The sequence below is a fragment of the Eleutherodactylus coqui genome, chromosome 6, assembly GCF_035609145.1.
Source record: "Eleutherodactylus coqui strain aEleCoq1 chromosome 6, aEleCoq1.hap1, whole genome shotgun sequence".
NCBI classification, from domain to species: domain Eukaryota; kingdom Metazoa; phylum Chordata; class Amphibia; order Anura; family Eleutherodactylidae; genus Eleutherodactylus; species Eleutherodactylus coqui.
The window spans coordinates 169,378,719-169,397,433 of record NC_089842.1 but is presented as its reverse complement, the minus strand read 5'-3'; the positions used below and the strand labels follow the sequence as shown (position 1 = coordinate 169,397,433).

The 18,715-nt window shown below is 39.3% G+C and overlaps 1 protein-coding gene across 1 annotated transcript in view; it reads left to right on the top strand.

Annotated features, from left to right (window-relative positions):
* Nucleotides 1-18,715, top strand: part of SYNE2 (spectrin repeat containing nuclear envelope protein 2) — a 351,232-nt gene that overhangs the window by 93,932 nt on the left and 238,585 nt on the right. Inside the window, exons 25-35 of the mRNA XM_066608185.1 lie at nucleotides 2,350-2,410; nucleotides 2,515-2,603; nucleotides 3,250-3,373; nucleotides 5,526-5,683; nucleotides 6,385-6,532; nucleotides 7,974-8,564; nucleotides 9,338-9,906; nucleotides 12,158-12,328; nucleotides 12,455-12,605; nucleotides 14,631-14,789; nucleotides 17,811-17,972. Coding sequence (XP_066464282.1) covers nucleotides 2,350-2,410; nucleotides 2,515-2,603; nucleotides 3,250-3,373; nucleotides 5,526-5,683; nucleotides 6,385-6,532; nucleotides 7,974-8,564; nucleotides 9,338-9,906; nucleotides 12,158-12,328; nucleotides 12,455-12,605; nucleotides 14,631-14,789; nucleotides 17,811-17,972 — 2,383 coding nt within the window. The remainder of the gene's footprint in view (nucleotides 1-2,349; nucleotides 2,411-2,514; nucleotides 2,604-3,249; nucleotides 3,374-5,525; nucleotides 5,684-6,384; nucleotides 6,533-7,973; nucleotides 8,565-9,337; nucleotides 9,907-12,157; nucleotides 12,329-12,454; nucleotides 12,606-14,630; nucleotides 14,790-17,810; nucleotides 17,973-18,715) is intronic.

Below are 18,715 nucleotides of genomic sequence, written 5' to 3'. Positions count from 1 at the left end.
GTACCATATTTTAGAAATCTGTATCAAGAGTGTAGTTGTAGGGGGTGCAGACGTAGCAGTTGCAACCAGGTCTAGTACCTGAGGGGGGATCGCATTAGGAGATGCCATTATTATAAATTGTGTCAAACTGGATAAATTACTACCCACTAAGGCCTGTCATCCATCCCGAACCATTCTGCATACAGCCAACAGCTGTATTGGGAGGCATTGATAATCTCACAGAGACATGGTGTGATCAAAAGCACTCCAGTTGCGATGTGACAGATACATGATTTTTATAGTCTTCATTCTCTGTAATCAACCTACTAAGCCTCTGCACAGAATGCAATGGGGACGTGCAATTGTATAAAATCATAGAATTGTAGAGTTGGAAGGGACCTCCAGGATCCTTGGATCCAATCCATTTCTCAATGCAGGATTCACTAAAGCATTCCAGACAGATGTCTGTCCAGCCGTAACATTGGTATTTTCTATAACGTGTGACTCACATCTGCAAGTTTGTAATTAGAGTTGTGGTCAAGAGGTCAGAAATAAACAATAACTAGTTAATTAAACATGACCCCTGTATTTTCCAAAATAACTTTTGTAGACCTGCGTGGTCATTTGCATAAATCTGTCAAAACATCTGATGTGTACATTTGTCTTTTCACTTGCTTAACAAAATTAATTATGTAATCTAAGAAAATACTATTCTTACAGTTTATAAGATGCATTTATATTCATGGCTGGAATTTTTGCTAATTCTGTATTAATTAAAAATACATCACATGAGTCCAACAAAGCATCCGAGCAAGTGCTCATTATCAACTTTTGGGAATTCCAAAAGCAAGAGCTCCTCAAAGTCACTCAATTCTACACTAATAGTCTTGAAATACAATATACACTATTGAACAGAATGACACACTGTTACAGAATACAAGTATTGATAGAATTAAGAAACAAATCACTATGACACCTAGTAGATGAGGAGCTCTGGTAAGAATTTTGCAATGGGCCCAGGAGCTTCAAGTTACACCACTGATATTTGTATAGTTCTGGTATAGGCTTTATGATTCTAAATACACATGATAAGCAGGTCAGAATAGTTGTTTTAGTTGTCACTATGGAAAGCTATAGTGAAAACTTGGTCTGGTCCATATTACTAATTTTCAGCTAACAAAAATAATAGGGCTGATGGATACACATACCACACCATACACACCACACACTTTGTGTGATATATGGAAAGGACAGCCAAAAGGATATACAGGCACGCTGCACAGGAAGACCAGGATTGTAGAAGATAAGCTTTATTGTAGATCGGTAAAATCAGAATCAAACCTATCCAGTCCATGATTCTCCAAGAGTAGATATTAGGGAACTATCTGATGGACATTGCAATAGCTGAAGATGAAACTACAATGGATAACTACCTATCCTACGTTTCTTCTTTGTGTACATGGGTAGTTAAATCTATGTAGAAGGTGATTCACCAAATATCCAGTAGGCTTGTATAGAAAGTCCCTGCATCTATCCCTCGGTGATGTGCCTGCACGAGTCCTCTCATTCTAGGTTTCTCCAACCCAGACGATCTAAATGTAGTTTGCTTCACTTATGATATTAATACAGTCTATATCTAGAGACTTGTTCCTTATGACTCATTGTGTGATTAGTAGGAGTCTGAGGAATGTGGTTGGGGGAGGTCATGGTAGATTGTTGACTTGTAAATAGAAGTGTGGTACATAAGCATGACTATTCTTCATAATTGATTTACATAAGTCCATAGTCGTTGCATTCTGTTATGTCGAGCTTAAGTTGTGCCATTGACTGATATATTGTTATACACTTATCAGTCATAACATTAAAACATTGTTTATCTTGTGACAATGGCACAGGTCAAGGAGTAGGCTATATTAGGCAACAAGTGAGAAATCAGTTCTTCAAGTTGACATGTCAGAAGCAGGAAAAAATGGAAGTATATGGATATGAGTATCTTTGACAACCAGCCAAATTGTGATGGGTAGATAACTGGGTCAGAGCATCTCCAAAACGACAGGTCTTGTGGGGTATTCTCTGTATAAAGTGGTTAGTAGATACGACAAATGGTCCAAGGAAGAACAACTGGCGAATGGGTGTCAGGGTTATGTGTGCCCCAGGCTCATTAATGTGTTTGGGTACTGAAGGCTAGCTGTCTGGTCCAATTCCACAGAAGAGATAATGTATGTCAAATTGCTGAAAAAGGTAATGCTTGATGTCTTCAGGGGTCTTATATAGGGAGAGCTACAAGATATTAGGCTGGTGATATCAATGTCATAGCTGATCAGTTCTTATAGGTGGTAAGTAAATTATATTACTTTTCATTATTTGTAGTGCTGAATCAGCTGAAAATGGAATGAGCTCAAACGTCATCAAAGCCAATGGAGCCCAAGAGGTAATGAAGATCACTGATCTAATGCTCTGATATTACATGACACCAGTATGTTGTTTTATGTATCCATGTGAGCTCTTCCTCATTGTACTTTGTATATGATATAGGTATGTGAAACAGATTATGTCCTGCAAGAAACAAACAGGGCCAACAATAATGAGCCAAGTGGTGCTGCCCTAGAGATGCTGTTACAGAGGTAACTCACAATTATGGTTATAATGGTCATGTTTCAAGGGCAGGACTTTAAATATTGTGATGCTTTATGTCTAAGGCCAGATTTGGTAGTCTACCTATCAATCATGTTCTACTTTTCTACCCTAATATGAGAGGCTAAATGACTATAAACCATATTAGACCTACAAATATCTGAACTTAAATGCACATAAACACACTAAGAAAGTGTTTGAAAAATATTATTTACTATATTGGATAAATGCACAATGCAAATGGCATCCAGTGACAATACTACACCACCTTAACAAAAGCATCTAAGACGTAGTAATACATAAATGTCAACATGATGCTAATAGTAATTCTAAAGAGGATTCATAGCTGGCATAATAAATGTATGCAACATATCACAAGTAAATGTAATCGGTATCGCATAATAAACAACTGAAATCCTAGTTAAATACTGTACTATACCAGCATCTTAGTGCGTTGTGCATGTATACTCCATAGTGGTGGTATATTTAGAATGAAAGACCCCACCTAATAGACCAATAAAATAATGAGTCTATAACTACCCTGATGTGGACATGTGTAGCAGCGTATAGGTTCACTCCTCCAGTTTTGTCAGGTATGAGCACTAATAAGTATTTGTCTTACTCTCCTCCCATCAGATATGAAATAGAGAAAAGTGATCTAGAATTGTTAATACAAAACTCAAGAGACAAACTGGTAGCCGAAAGTCCAAAGGAAGCTCAGGATGTAAAGGAGCTTCAATGTAAACTTCATGATTTGCAGGTAAAACGTAAAATTCGCTTTTTAATATTACTTCCCAGTTTTAAAGTGTAACTACGCTATTGAAAATCTTTTGTCTTCTCATTAGGGCATGTCAAAAGTTTTGATTGCTGGGGTTCCAAGTGCTAAGACCTCCATTGATTGCTAAAATCAAGCGGCTGCAGTGCTTGTCCAAGCACTGTCACTACTCGCTAGCTGAAGACTGACTCAATAGAAAGTCTATGGACCCATCTTCAGCTAGCGAACAGTGAAAGCTCTCGGAAAAGTGCTGCAGCTGCTTCGTTCTAGTGATCGGTGGGAGGGTTTCAGCACCCAGATGCCCTGAGATCAAAACCTTTGAAATGTCCCTATGGACAGGTTTAGTTGCACTTAAAATATGAATAAACATATTATGTGGACTATTTTTGTGACACTAATTCAAGCTGGGGCTCACACTGTTGACTTTGTATATTGCAATATTGTCTTGTCATCATTGCAAGTACTGCTGCAGGACTTCTACTTGTGGGAGAGGATTTCATTGATATCACTCCTGTTGCCCTCAGAAACCATCTGAGCAGTAAACCGTTTCCCCTATTAATGCATTTAGAAGTCTTAATAAGATTTTTAGTACTACTTGTCAGGTAACTTATTGGCCAAATGCATGACAACATATTACATTTAAACAGCCTTATATATCAGATAATTGGCTAGAATCACGCTTTAGGTGGATATCCACCTCAGCGGTTGGCTACACAATACTTAAGCCAACAGTTATCCCTCAGCTTCATTCCCCTCCATACACTCTTGTCCGAGTGTGCATATATACTCTTTGTAAAGAAAAATCAAGCACCTAGGAAGAGTTGTTGTTTTGCTGCAAAACTGCATGTAGTTACATATTGGGTAGATATGCAAATGATTAGAGTTGTGGTGGGATTAGATTAAACTGTCTTGACAACTGAGGACCTAAAAGTGGTTCCACCTTTGGCCTATAAAAAGCCTACAGGTGGCTCAAACAGGGTACTAGAGCCTCCATGCCCAACCGTATCCCATCTTACATCCAAGCTAGAGGCTGTGCACCAGGGTACTAAAGCCTCCATGCCAACCGTATCCCATCTTACATCCAAGCTAGAGGCTGTGCACCAGGGTACTAGAGCCTCCATGCCCGTTCGTGTCACATCTTGTATCCAAGCTAGAGGCAGTACAACAGGGTACCAGAGCCTCCCTTCAAGTGTTCAGTTTTCTGCAATGAATTATCCTTTTGCTCTGATATTGTAATCACTTACTTATATCAATGTTACAATCACACTGAGAAAACGTTTTACTCCATTTTGACAACTCCTAGGGGATGGATTTTTTGACAATGAGTGTATTTTCAATGGAGCGTTGGGAATAAGCTGCTGCCAGAGAACTCTGAGGGTCACTACACATTCATGTTCATTACATGGTTGGCTGGTCCCACTGAAATTGGAGGGGAATTCATCCAGCATTCATCTAAGGCCCAATGTCCACTTGCACGCACGGATTCCATCTGCTGAATCCTGCAGCAGAATCCAGCCATGCCTGCAGACATGGACAGGAAAAGACATTTTCTTACCTGGCCAGATCCAGTGTAGGTCTCCTCCGTCCCGGCTGGATCTTCTTTCTTCAGCATGATGGATGCGTCTGGACGCGCCAGACACATGCCCAGTGCAGTTTTCTTCTTTTTAAATCTCTTGCTTTTCTGTGGATCTACAGCACATCCACAGTGACAGCTGTGGCTGTGCCGTGGATCGGACGGCTTCCATTGACTGTAATGGAAGCCGTCCCGCGGGATCCACAGAAGAATGGAGTATGCTGCGATTTTTTTTTTTCACATGCCTGTGACCCACACGCTGGAAAAAAATCACATCCGCATGCTTAAAATTGTTTTGCGGATGCTAATGCATCCCTATGGGCAGCTTGATTTGCAGATCTCCTGCACAGCAGGATCCACAAATCGAATCCGCCCATGGACATTGGGCCTAATATGTAAGGGCACATTGAGGAGGACTGGGTAAAAAAAAATGAGATTTTACAATTGCCCAAGTATACTACCACATATTATAATCTGGGCCAGTTATACTATACAGTACATTCTTTAAATAATCCATAATTCACTGCAGCCAAAAAACGTTATTTGGAACATTTTATGTTTTAGATTTTACTGGATCAAGCAAATAGAAGCTGGATGGAGTTTGAAGCCACATCACAAATCGTAGAGCTGTTAAAACATGGGGCTGAGAAGGAGGAAGTTTTGGATAATAGATATACCCTGCAGTCTTCGTTGAGAATGGTTTCTGAGGAAATTAAAAGCAGGTTAGTTAAATTAGTATTGTATCATAACCATTTACAGTACATGGCTAAATGGTTAATCATTTAGAGATTTGAAGTCCTACAGATGGCTCGGTGATGGATGTACCATACGTGATGAGTAAAGTCATGCAGTCCTCTCAAATGGAGGGTCTGTGACTATCTCTAGGCACACTGTAGCTTTTCCATCATACACAATAATTTCTTAGTATCTAAAGTCACATAAAATTGCCACTTTTGCATGACCAATGCATTTCTGAGTGGTAGATATGATAGAATTGTCTAACAAATCCTAATGGACCCCTTGTATCCATCATGGATTCTATGTAAATGGAAGCCCCGATGTCTATTCTTTCTGTCGAAAATACTGAAACCCTCACAAAAACCTGATGAAGCCCATTATAAGTTAACGAGATTGTGGCTCCATTAAGAACCTAAGCAACGACACTAGTGTGGACACAGTCTCATAGAACAATAACGCTTATAATTGGTTTCACACTTAATTTTTTAACTATGTGAATTCAGCAGCAGCAGTCACTGATATTGGCTAAAGTCTGGACTAATGATGAGAAAGTTTTTTTACTTTATCTTCTCCTAATATTTTTGTTGTCTTTTAAACTATGACTTCTCTTTCCGCCCAGTACAGAAGCAAATAGACTGTGTGTTACTATAATTGTGAATTCTTATAATGTGTTTGTTCCTTTTAGAATACAATCTCTGAGCATTACAATAAATGTCCTCCTGCCCATTGAGGAAGAAGTGTCTCTCTTATGTGAATCGAGTGTACAGACTCCAATCCATGCGGTAGAACAATTCACAATATCCAGGATTGGTTCCGTTTATCAAGATCTGCAGGCAAGTAGATATTCTGTCAAGGTATAGAGGCAGCCCATGGGGGTGTTATAGGGCCTTTGGAACAGAAGCCCAGGTCAAACTATTTTAATATACAGTGACTTTGTGTGCAGGGATTCCCTCCCAACAGCCTCTATGACATTAGCAAATTTGCTGGTTAAGAGTAAAAACCATGCCAACCTGCATCAGACGTGACCCCATTTTAATTTTTGCTATGGATCTCTCTCCTCTATGTATGGTGCTGATTTCGATTCTTATTTTTAGATATTTTTTTAAAGGCTATGTACAAACTTGCACACTTTTTTTTTCTAGAATTAATGTGTTTTTAGAAACAAAGACTTTTTTGTAATGGACTTTCAATAAAACTTTTCTGATTGTTTGATTTCTATGCTTGTATTGTTTTCAAAGGCATGACAGACTAGAGGACTTTTACAGTAAACTGAAGGGTTATTTATCAGCTCCTCCTCTAGCCTGCTCCCCTGTCAAATCAGAAGGACAGATATCAGAGCAGAGAAAACAAACTGCTATTACAGAGGGCTGTATGACAGTGCCTGAGAATGGTGGAGGAGATCAGGAGTTTTTATCAAAAAGTAAAGGGCGAACTCCTGCAGCAGACAAAGAGACAAAGAGATGGCTAGCTAGTAATGAGTGGGTATGGTTATGCTACACAGCCTCTAGAAAAGGAGAGGTGAGGGAAATATGAGCATGTGTGCATTCATGAGACCAGCTGATAAGTCTCGGGAATGCTGCTAAGCCATAAGCTTGGATGTAGTATGAGGCTTTCTAAATGCATGAGAATGAAAACGTAATACACAAAAAGACCATAAAAACAAATGAATGCATCATTTATTTTTTTACAGGAGGGTTTAGTAAGGTGTGTGTGTGTTGATTTTTTTCATGCATAAAGGTTTCCATATCTTATTAGTCATTTTCATTTTAATGGACAAAATATATTGTTTAGCATTAGTGTAGCCCTGGGGAAAGCACTGCTGTTAAAACGTTATTAGTAATATGAATTAAAGCTCCCTAAATAGAAAACTAGAGCAGTATATAGAATAGACCCTCCATGGTTCTCTAAACTATATATTAGAACCCTTTATATACATTCTAGTGGTATTTTAGTGTGTATTACATTAATTTCTAGAAGAGGTAATTCCACTAGTGATGATATTATATAAATCTTAACATCACCCAAAATAGGTCATTCTTTGTTTATTTGGAAATTTGTAATGTTACCATAAATACTGAATAGATACATTGAGACATACATACCAGCACGTCACAACCAAATGTTAAAAGCTACATAGATAAGTCATTAAACACAAATGGCAATGATGTAGCCATGCTTTCTACAACATCTTATCAGAATAAAGGGGTTCAACTAGTTCATGGGAGTGTTATGACTGAATCTAACATTTAATAATGTTTTTTTTCTGTTAAATAGGATGTGCAGAGTTCAGTTAAAGATCAAATTCATAACCTAAAATCAGCTGCAGAGGCTGTTGATCCATCAAGTCCAGTGGATGTGCAAACTGTTCAGTTAGTTGTGCATAAGTACAAAACACAGTTAGAAGCAACCAATGAGCTAATGAAAGAAAGAGAGGTTCTTCTGAAAGAACTAGAGATATTTCTTTCTTCCCTTGCTGCAACTAAGATGGCCATCCAGGCTGAAGCTACAGTGCCTAGGAATGACCGAACTACTGTACTTCAAAGGCAGAAAAATCTTGAAAAACTACAACAGAAAGTTTGTAGATTAAGAAAAGATGCTGAAAGGTTAGATAGACGTCTACAACCAGCAGAGATCTCCTTGGAAGACCCAGAACACGGAGGACCAACATCGTGTGAGAAAATGCTCGATGGATTCTTTGAAAAGATAAAAATCATAGAACAATCTATTCTACTGGAGTCAAGAAATTTGGAAAGCAGACCAGCTTCTGGATCACAGCCATTAAATGGAACCCTAAATAATTCCTTGCAAACGGAGATGGAGCGGTTCACAGTATCAAAGCTGGACACCATTTTACAAAACATGAAGGTACTGCTATTACTATATATTGTTTAGTGAATCTTCTCCAAAAGACTGTTTGAGAAGACAACCCCTTATCAAAACCAGATTTCTGTGACAGATTTTCAGGTCCACTACATCTTATGCATACTGTCCATCTTCCTTAAGAAGATCACCATTTCAATGCAATTTTGCAATAATGTCGGAACTGCAGCTTAACTCTCCACACAAGGGGGGGGGGAGGGACTTGCTATTTGTATAGCTCCAACTTATTCTGCAGCGCTAATTTTTAAAAATATATTACCCCATCCCTCCCAGCAAGCTGGGTACTCACTGTACCGAGTCATCCTTGAGCCGGCTACCTGAACCATGCACCATGCAGGGATTGAACCTGTAACCTTCAGGTCGTGAGCGATAGCTTGGGACTGCATACTGCTGCCTTAACACTCTCCGCCACACATTCCATCCCCATCAGTCTTCCTACGCATCTTCTCCTGGCTCCTCCAGTCCCACGGGTCAACTTGCCGCCAGCCAGCCAGATTATCTTCTTCCTGTTATGTAGCTTCCATTCACAGGCATTCTGCTTCCTGCCATCTCAGTTATCACACAAAAGCAGTTACCAACGTGTTTCTCCTCTAAGATCACAGTTATTAATGTGACATTGTTCATTGAACCCTCAAAGTTTGTTCTTCATGTGGGTGCTGTCCATTCTGCCTAGTACTAACCATCATTCATAGAACAAAACTGTTTTGATGATCTGTTCTCTTTTGTATATAAATATATTTTCTGCTTTTCCCTTCTAGGATGTCCAGAACACTGTTGCAACTGAAATTCAAAGTCTGGACAGTGTAGACACCACCTCCACTGAACCAATGTGGCAATATAAGACAGAGCTTCAAGCAACAAATGAAGCGGTGAAAGAACGAGAGACCACTCTGAAATCTCTGGGAGCATTTCTGGCTTCTCTTAAAGCAACAAAAATGGCCATTGAAGCTGTGTTCCCAGTCCTGGGTATGGGCAGGACTACCCTACAGGAGAAGCAGCTGAACCTTGATTCTATAGAAAAGGACATCTATCTGCTGGGTCAAGAAGCTGAGAAGCTTGATGACCGTATGCAAGCTGCTGGGATTCTTCTAGAAGATCCAGAAAATGGAGGGGAAACCTCATGCAAGAAAATGATTAGTGGTTTCTTTGAGAAGTTAGAAAGTGCCCAGCAAACTGTCCAAAGAGAGTTTCAGAACCTTCAAGAAACAGAGACCTTTGAGCAATTGACCAGGCGCATGAAAGACTTTTGCAAAAATATTGAAGATCTTCAGAATCAGAGTGACAAAATTGGCCTACAAGATCCAACTATTCATGCTGTGCAACAGAGGTATGTAATAATATGTGTATCCTGCAGCTAATTACTACATAGATTTCATAGAGATGAAGTGTCAGAATTTCTCAGTTAGTCCAGATCTAGAGAACCATGATATGCCTTACTTAGTAAAGGTGAAATATAGTTAGTGCTAATAATGGAATTGCATCCCATCAGGTTCAGGAAATGTCAGGCGAACGATTGTATGCTAGCCCCCAGTCGTCTATTTTAGGGCTTTCACATGTTCCATGCCGTTGAATAGAGAGGAGTCCACGCTTGTTTGTGTCCCTCTCTATTTAACCCCTTAGTGCCCATTTTATGCACTAATGACCAACCAATTTTTGAGTTGTGTGTTTTGTTTTTTTATTCATTGTTTCATTCCAAGAGCCATAACATAGCCATATGAGGGCTTGCTTTTTATGGGACAAGTTGTATTAGTTAGTGGCATCATTTTGGAGTACATTATAGTGTATTATTTTTATTATTTTTTTTAGGAAGATTTGCAAAAGAAAAAAATTTCACCATTGTCTTTTAAATTTCATTTTTACAGCATTTGGCATGCAGAATAAATAATGTGATGGCATTATTCTCTGGGTCAGCATGATTCCAATGATACTAACTGTATTACCGTATTCGAAGAACCATAGAGAAAAAAATATTTTATTTTATGGTTCACCATAAAAAAAAAAAAATCAGTGTGTGGCACTGATAACAGTCATCAGTGATTTCTAGCTTGCTAGAAATCAGCGATGAACGAATAGTGGACGAACAGTGTATGATGGCCATGCGTTTAAATGCAACGGTTATCGCTCAAAAGTTGGCTTTTGAGCGAACTTTGATCAATAATCGTTGCGTTTAAATGGGCCTTACGTCTACTCAAGTTGCAGAAAGAACCTAGCAAGTATCATCAGAGGTGGGACCTACACCTATCAGGCATTTTTGGCAAATCCTGTATTTATACCATCAATGCTTGAAGATGGGAGCACTCCTTTTACTAAATTATGTGTCTCTCTTTTTTAAAGCCATTTTATGATTGTCTGCAAATCTAACTTATTTTGAAGAAGTTTTGATACTTTGGAGAGCCCTGAGACCAGGACATCTGTGGCTTTCCAAATTGATTTCACACAAGGGTACACCTGTCCTTTCACATGACAAGTAGATGTTTTAAGAGGATAACACACAAATTACCTCTCAGAAAAGCTCATTTTATATGGGCGAGTGCAATATCGAGCCAATATCGTGCTTGCCAATATCAGATTTCACCGTGGATGCGAGGCAATATTGTAGCAAAACCACCTCGCATCACTTCAGGGAAGTAGCGGATTGTCTCCCATTGTTTTCAGTGGGAAAACCTTGCATCGCTAGGTACACATGGTGTGATGCTGCAACCGGCCCCATTGTAAGCAATGCGAGGGCACGCCCCAAGATAGGACATCCCGTGTCTTCTTTACCCGCATCGCGGTGCGATGCGTGAAAACATTACACGGTTCATATATGTGTGTCTTGCAATGCACAAATTTCACATGAGAATCTCAGCTGTGTGAAATGGCCAAAGGTATCATCAGCAGTGATGGCCTTTTTAAGGGAAAGAGTATGGTGATAGTCCCAAGAAAGTTTCAAAACGTTATATTAATCTGAGTGGCACTCCAGACAAAAGTACTTAACTGTAGAAACATGTTAACATTTGAGCCACTCGATGAAGACACTCAAAACATTTATGATAAAATCTAGAGTCAACCACCGGCCTGTATGGCAAAAGAACAGCATGCTGTCAGCAATACATCTGTACAAGGCTCAACATTAGTAGTATTACTATTACATTTATGGTGGCTTCCCCGTGGGAAAGTATCGAATTATTTATACAGTAGTGTCATATACATAATATTTGTGCCCTGTACATAGCAAGAAGTATGTGAGTAAAAGATGCATTGCGGTTAAATTTTACTAACAGGGTAGTAGACACTGAGCATGCAGCTTTGTCATAATTAACCTTTGCAATCACACATATTGTAGACCTTGAATTGTTTAACCATTTGGGGCATGTGAGGGGGTTGTTATACTATAAAACCTTTTGCATTGCAACAATTAAACAGAAGAGCTTGGAAACATGACTTGAATGTTTCTCATTGTTCTCTTCTCCAATGCATTGATAAATTAACACCCGTCAAGTATGTTGGACTTCTTTTTGCCCAGAGAACCTTTTCAAGATTTATTTTTGTTTGAATTATGAGTTGGCTCAACCGTTTTTATCTCCTTTGTGTGTTAGAATGAAGTCTTTAATAACATTGGAGAAAAAGTTGGAAACATTTAGCAAAGAAAAGCAATCCATCTCTGATGCCTTTAGAGAGGTTCTTCATTCTTCACAACGGAAGGATTTAAGTGGGTGTGCAGAGTGTGAGGAATTGTGGGAAGACACAAAACAGTACCTTGCTCAAAGGTAAGAGGTGTCAAATTCATCTGTTTTTACACATATCCTCCAATACAGGTCATTGCTTTTACTGAAATACAATGTCTTTCTTATTTTTGCGTCATGTATTCAGAAAACCTTTTGTTTCCTTTATAGCAAAGAGCAATGTGAAGCGATAGTTGAACTCCTCCGCAAGTTTCAGCATTACAGAACAACATTGACATCTTTGATGCAGAAAGCAGAAACTACAGTGTCTCATCAGGCATCCTACATTGGAAAAGACAATATTCATAAAATGATGATGAAGGTAGTGGTATTACTTGTGTTGACATGCGGTTGGTTCCTGAAATTAGTTCTTGAGACCAAATGTTTTTTAACATTAATATTTTATTGTGTATTTCAATATCCTCTCATAGTAGGCACGAGTTGGGTACTAAGTATAAGCCATCAATGTAAAATCCCACAAAACCCTTTATAGGGGCTTTTTTGCACACTGTTTTTTAGCATTGTAAAAAATGCCATGCGTTTCAAATATTTTTCAAAGTTTTTAATGTTTTTTTTTTTTCTTTTTTAATTTTGTCATATTTAAAACGTGCATTTTTCTAGTGTTTATAAAAGTCCTTTACAAATGCCTATGGGAAAAATACGAAGAGCATGCTGCATCAAAAAGAAAATTATGTAATGTGTATGGGCAGCCTAACTGAATACGTAATCCGCAATGGAACAAGGCTGTGGAGGAAAAGGATGGCTCCAGGCCAAACTAGAAACTTGTGCTTTTGATGTAGGCATTTTTGCCCATATAACCATTGAGAGTATATGGGGCAGATTTGTCCATATATGTCAATTTACCTACATAAACACATTTAAAATTATAGTGCTCTAATGGTGAATATTGCACATAAGCACAGGACAGAGATTTTGCATTCTGCACCAGTAGTAACCATTTCCCGACGTGCACCATACATATATGGTGCACGTTGGGTGTCATTATATGGAATGGGCTCAGGAGCCGAGTCCACTCCATACACATCTGGTGGTAGCGGTCTTTGACAGCTGACTCCTGCTTTCAACAGCCATGTAGCTACATCTTGGTAGCTAAGGGGTTTTTGAAGGCCCCCAGAGCTGCCATGACTATTTGCTTATGAAGATATGCTTGTGGCATGTTTTAATAGATCGTTGATAAAACACAGTATGTGACATTGGTTATATTAAACTGTAGAAGGCATCAAAGAAGCACAAATTTCCCGATCGTCCTATCCAAAATGAAAAATAAAATTTGGTATTTCTTCATCCATAAATGTTCAGTTGATTAAAATATCACTATATTGATCATGCATGGTAAACTGTATAAGAAAAAAAATACGCAATGCCAGAATTGTACTTTTTTGGTAACATTGTCTCTAAGAGAAAATTGAATGAAAAGCGATCCAAAAGTCCTATGTATCCCAAAATAGTACCAATAAAAACTACATGTCACCTCACAAAAAGTAGCCTTCACACTACTCCATCAATGGAAAAATCAAAAAGTTGTGGTGGTCAAAAGATGGTGACAGTGTTTTTTTGTAGCACTACGTAAAAAAAGGATATGCATTTGGTATCGCTGCAATTGTACTAACCTACAGAAAGATAACATAACCTTTTTACTGCTTGTAAATGCTGTAAAAATCAACTCCACTAAAATGACACAAAACAGAAAAAAAGCGCTCATATACATGTGTCACCAGAAAAATAAAGAGATAATTTTTTGAAAGTGGGGATGGAAAAAGGAAAAAACAAACTCGGCTGCAGTAAAAAGGGGTAAAGGGTGGTTTTGACATCTGCGCTCGGGGTTCCGCTTTCCTGCTCGTTTGGGGAGCAGAAAAGGGGAATTGCCGTGGCCTTACGGCCCAGTCTCTGGATGGAAGAGAACACCAGCGGATGAACCCTATATAATGGGGTCGGTCCAGCATCTGCCCAGCTGCCTGGCTTTTGGACGGAAGGAAAAAACGCTGAATGCAGCACTTTGTCTGGTATTTTGAGCCAGATCTGCAATGGTCTGCTGCTCAAAGGTTCCAACGCAGACGGGATACTGGCCTAATAATCTCCACCAAAGGGTGCTGAGGATAAAATTGTCTTTTACTTTTCTAGAATCCAAATCAAAAATTTTGACACTAGGTGTCTCTGTCTCCTTGAAGAAGAAACCGGTGACCACAGTTACTAATGCTATGTGCGGACAGCCATTTTTAGCTGAATGGAAATTTTTACATTTTGTATTTTTTGTTGTGTTTTTTTTTGTTGTTGTTAGAGTGGTTTATAATGTTTTCATATCTTACAATATGTTTTGTCTTTGCAGGTTCAGGAACTGAAAAAGGAAATTGACGATCATTTTAAAGACATAGAAGAGATAAATTCTATCTGCAAAAACCTGCAGTTTCAGATCAGTAAGATCAAAAGATTTGAAGATGCGCCATTCCAGGTGGAAGCCAACATTCTTATCGACAAGTGGTTAGATGTAGGTATTTTTGGGGAGAATGTAAGGGATATTTATTAAACTAGAGAGGAGTGGCCCATAACAACTAAACTGAATTCTGCCATCATTTTTTACACTTATTGGGTTGCTATGGGACATTGAAACTGATGATATTCCAGTCATTGACACCAGGGCTCATTACATGGATGCACTTCACGCTCTCATCATACTGATCTCAGCTCTCTGAACTCCTAAAATTGATTTTAGTCTTTTAAAGTGACCATCAGATGCAAAATTAACATGGACAATTATTCATTATCGGTCATGGCAGACTTCCATCTACTGGTACTGTGTTTGACCAAGTTGGAAAATTGCAAGTGTAAGGCATGATCAGATGAATCCAGTCAATCATGCCATTTTGTGCAAGCTCGGAAGAAGCCGGTAGCAGTCACGTGCTGTTCATTGGACATGTGACTGTTAACAACTTATTACAGGTTCACAACAGTGGTGACTAGAGCACCAGTGCTGGACGGTGGGACACTTAAAGGGAACCTGGCATGTACTTTATGCTGACCTCAGCACAGAATAGGGACAGACATGCTGATTTCAGTGGTCTGTCACTTTTGGGTTTATGTATTATTTTTTTTTAAGAACTTACTGCTTGTTTCCGCAGCTTCCAGCAAGAGTCACATTCAGTTTATTCATGAGGACTTGGCAGTCCTGCCCATTCACCCTGATTGACAGTCGTCTAGCTATTACATTGCATACTGAGAAAACTACCAATCAGGGTGGATGGATGGTAATAAGCCCTCATGAATAAACTGGACTCTTGTCTTGCTGGAAGCTGCAGAAATATAAACAAGCAGAAAGTTCTTTAAAAAAAAAAACACTGCACATTACCCTATAAGTGACAGACTGCTGAAATAAACTTGTCTGTTACTTCTCTATGCTGCTACACGATGCGAAAATACACCGCATTCTGCGTCAAAGACCGGTGGCTGCAGGCCTTAGTAGCAGATGCCAGGTGAGGGCTTTTCTGTGTGCTATGGTGAGGGTCTGCTGGTTGCAAGATGAGGATTTGCAGGTTGAAAGCCGGATCTGCAGCTGATTTCCAGTCAAATTGTGCACCAATGTGGATTTTGACTGTTTCTGATGCAGAAATGTAGCAAATTTTGCTGCAAAATTTTACTGTCATGTGACTCCTGTAGCCAATCACTGGCCACAGCAGTGACCTTTTATAGCCAGTGATTGGCTGCAGCACTCACATGTCCTGGTCAGCAGCAACCAAGAAGGACGGAGTGGTTGTGAGGCAATTTTAAGTAATGGGAGAACCCTTTGAGGAGGTATAACTTATTTCTTTACTTTATACCATTCAATAGTCATAGAATGTTTATTTTTATTTTTTTTGGTTCCCAAACTCTTTAGTTTCTGGGATCTCGCGAACAATCCCATAGCTGCTCGATGTATTGCATTTCCGCTCAGTGATATTATGTGCTCTATCATCTGTAAATAACCTAATTTTTATTGCTTTGGATTGGGCCCATTCACACGTGGACCATGTGGGAAAAAAATCACAGCATGTTCTATTCTGGTCCTATTCTAGGACATGCAATGTCCCCTGTCCTACATATCAGACAGCACATGGAGTGGGTTTCTTGAGCTGTCAGATGCGAGTTGCACCTGACAGTAGAGGTGTAGCAGAGGCCCTCTGTTCCTTTATATAAGCCCAATACAGCTCTCTACAAAACCCAACCATAATATAGCTGTGTAATTGAGCAAAAAGAAAGATAAAGATTCCCAAAAGAAACTCCCCTCCCGTCAATGTTGTCAAAATCTCTTTTCATCTGCGTGCTTTGATCTCTTCCACAATGTAGCAGTCCTTTTTGGAAGACATGTCCATTATATTGCGGATGATAGCGCTGATAATGTTCTGATTACATAGAGAAACAGTAGAAAACTATAGCCATAGCTTAAAAAACTAAGGCACCTCATATGGTAGAATATATGTACTGTGTTGGCTGGTAACAGAAAACAGTAGCCTATCTGCTCACCTTATGGTGCTAGGAGCACAACACTTGTGTTCACATGGTGCTGCAAGAGTCCAAAATGTCTTCATTAGGTTTTTTCATTCCAGCGGACTAGTGATGCAATAAACATAATAAATTATGGCTTCTGGACTGTGCATCCCCTTTAATGGTAAATAATTCAGATGGCAATAAAATACATAATTAGAGGACCACTATGGCGAAAACACCATTTGTTCATCCCCACCCCCCTTACCTGATTCAGTCACTTCCATACAGTGCAGCCTCCTGTCTGCTGCTTATCAGTCACCATCCTGATGCTGTCTTCACTATTCTATGCTGTCAATCCCATAATGCACAGCATTACAAGATCAACTAGAGGCTATACCATCTGTGCCTTGCAAGGGGGGCAGTTTAATTAACATTACCCTTTATATTCTAAAAAAGTTAGACTATAATATACAGTCCAGAGGCTGAACTATTTCCTCCTTCATTATACCTGTGTGACAGGAGCTGTGTGATCATAATCAGTGTCCCTCTCTGTAAAGGATATGTGGTAAGGTGCATCACAGGAGGTATGCTCACTGCAAAACTGACTAGTTTGAGAGTACATAAATCCAACTAATTCTCAGCTGGTCAAAATTGATATCCGATGACCCACCCGAGGAGAAGGACTCCAGGAGTTTCTGATGGAAAGGAATAATTAAACAAGCTAATAATAGCTGACTTGCATATACTGAGGGGCCAGTTACATAATGAATGGAAATAAAATCACCAGACGGCCCTTTAATTTAATCTTCAAATGTTATACTTTGCAGGGCTCAGCCAGTCCCTTTAGATAATGTAAAGCAGCAAGTAGGGAATTTTTTATATAATTTTTTGTTAATTTACTGCTGTTGCATTGTAAGTTATCTGTATTATCACTCAATGTTGTGTAAAATACGTAAGCCGTAATGTATCTGCAGTACATCAAATTATGTGACTATGTTGTGCTAATGTCAAAACCATTTGCATTTTACCTATTCGTCTTTCCTTACAGGTGTGCGAGAAACTTGATGGCCATAATGAAAACCTGCAAAGTGCTGTCTGCCTGTGGAACAAAGTTCTGCAACTCTCCCAAGAGATGGAGCCATGGATGGAAGCAAAAATCAAGTCCTTGGAGAGTGTAAACCAAACAAGTACTGATGTCGAGTTGGTACATGTAAGTTTTTCACTGTGTGGCTGATCGTAACAGTAATGATCGGTACGGATCTTCAGTTTGTTACTTTATGTGTTGTAAAAGACAGGTTCTTTAGGGCGGTCTGACACAAATGAATTTGAATTGTGGATTCCGCGATTATTGTCCGATCATATGATTCGCAGTAATACGCAGTCTATCAAATGCATAGATTTTTACCGTTTTGCTCACATTTTGTGGGTAGGAATTGCGGACTCCGCGGACGAAAGAAAAATCCCAGCATGGTCTATTGTACCGCAGATTACATGCATATGAGATCCATTGATCTTTATAGATGCGTTTGATCTGCAGTGCATACGCAATTACATTGCATATGGACGCAGATTCATACGCACGTTGCTAGTAGACCAAATAATAAATAATATAAAGAAAGCAGGGATTTGTGGGCAGACAACGCAGGGCAGAGTCTGGGGAGCAACATACCATCCAGACTGTCTGCAACCTCCACTTATTCTTATGAGCTCTTTCTCCAGAAGAAGTGTTTAGTTTGTTTTTAAGTGGTTTATACTACTTCCAAAAAAGTAGTCTAAAACCAGCCAAGCCGAGAGAGCCGTATCTCATTCTGAAGGCTCTCAGAGCAGCTCTCTCCACGATGGCACAAGAGAATGTCACCTGGGCAGTCGCTTGAGCAGTCGCTTGAGCGATAGAAGGGTGTTTACAGGGGGTTGGGCTAATTTCTGACATCATACGTCACGTTGTACATTCAC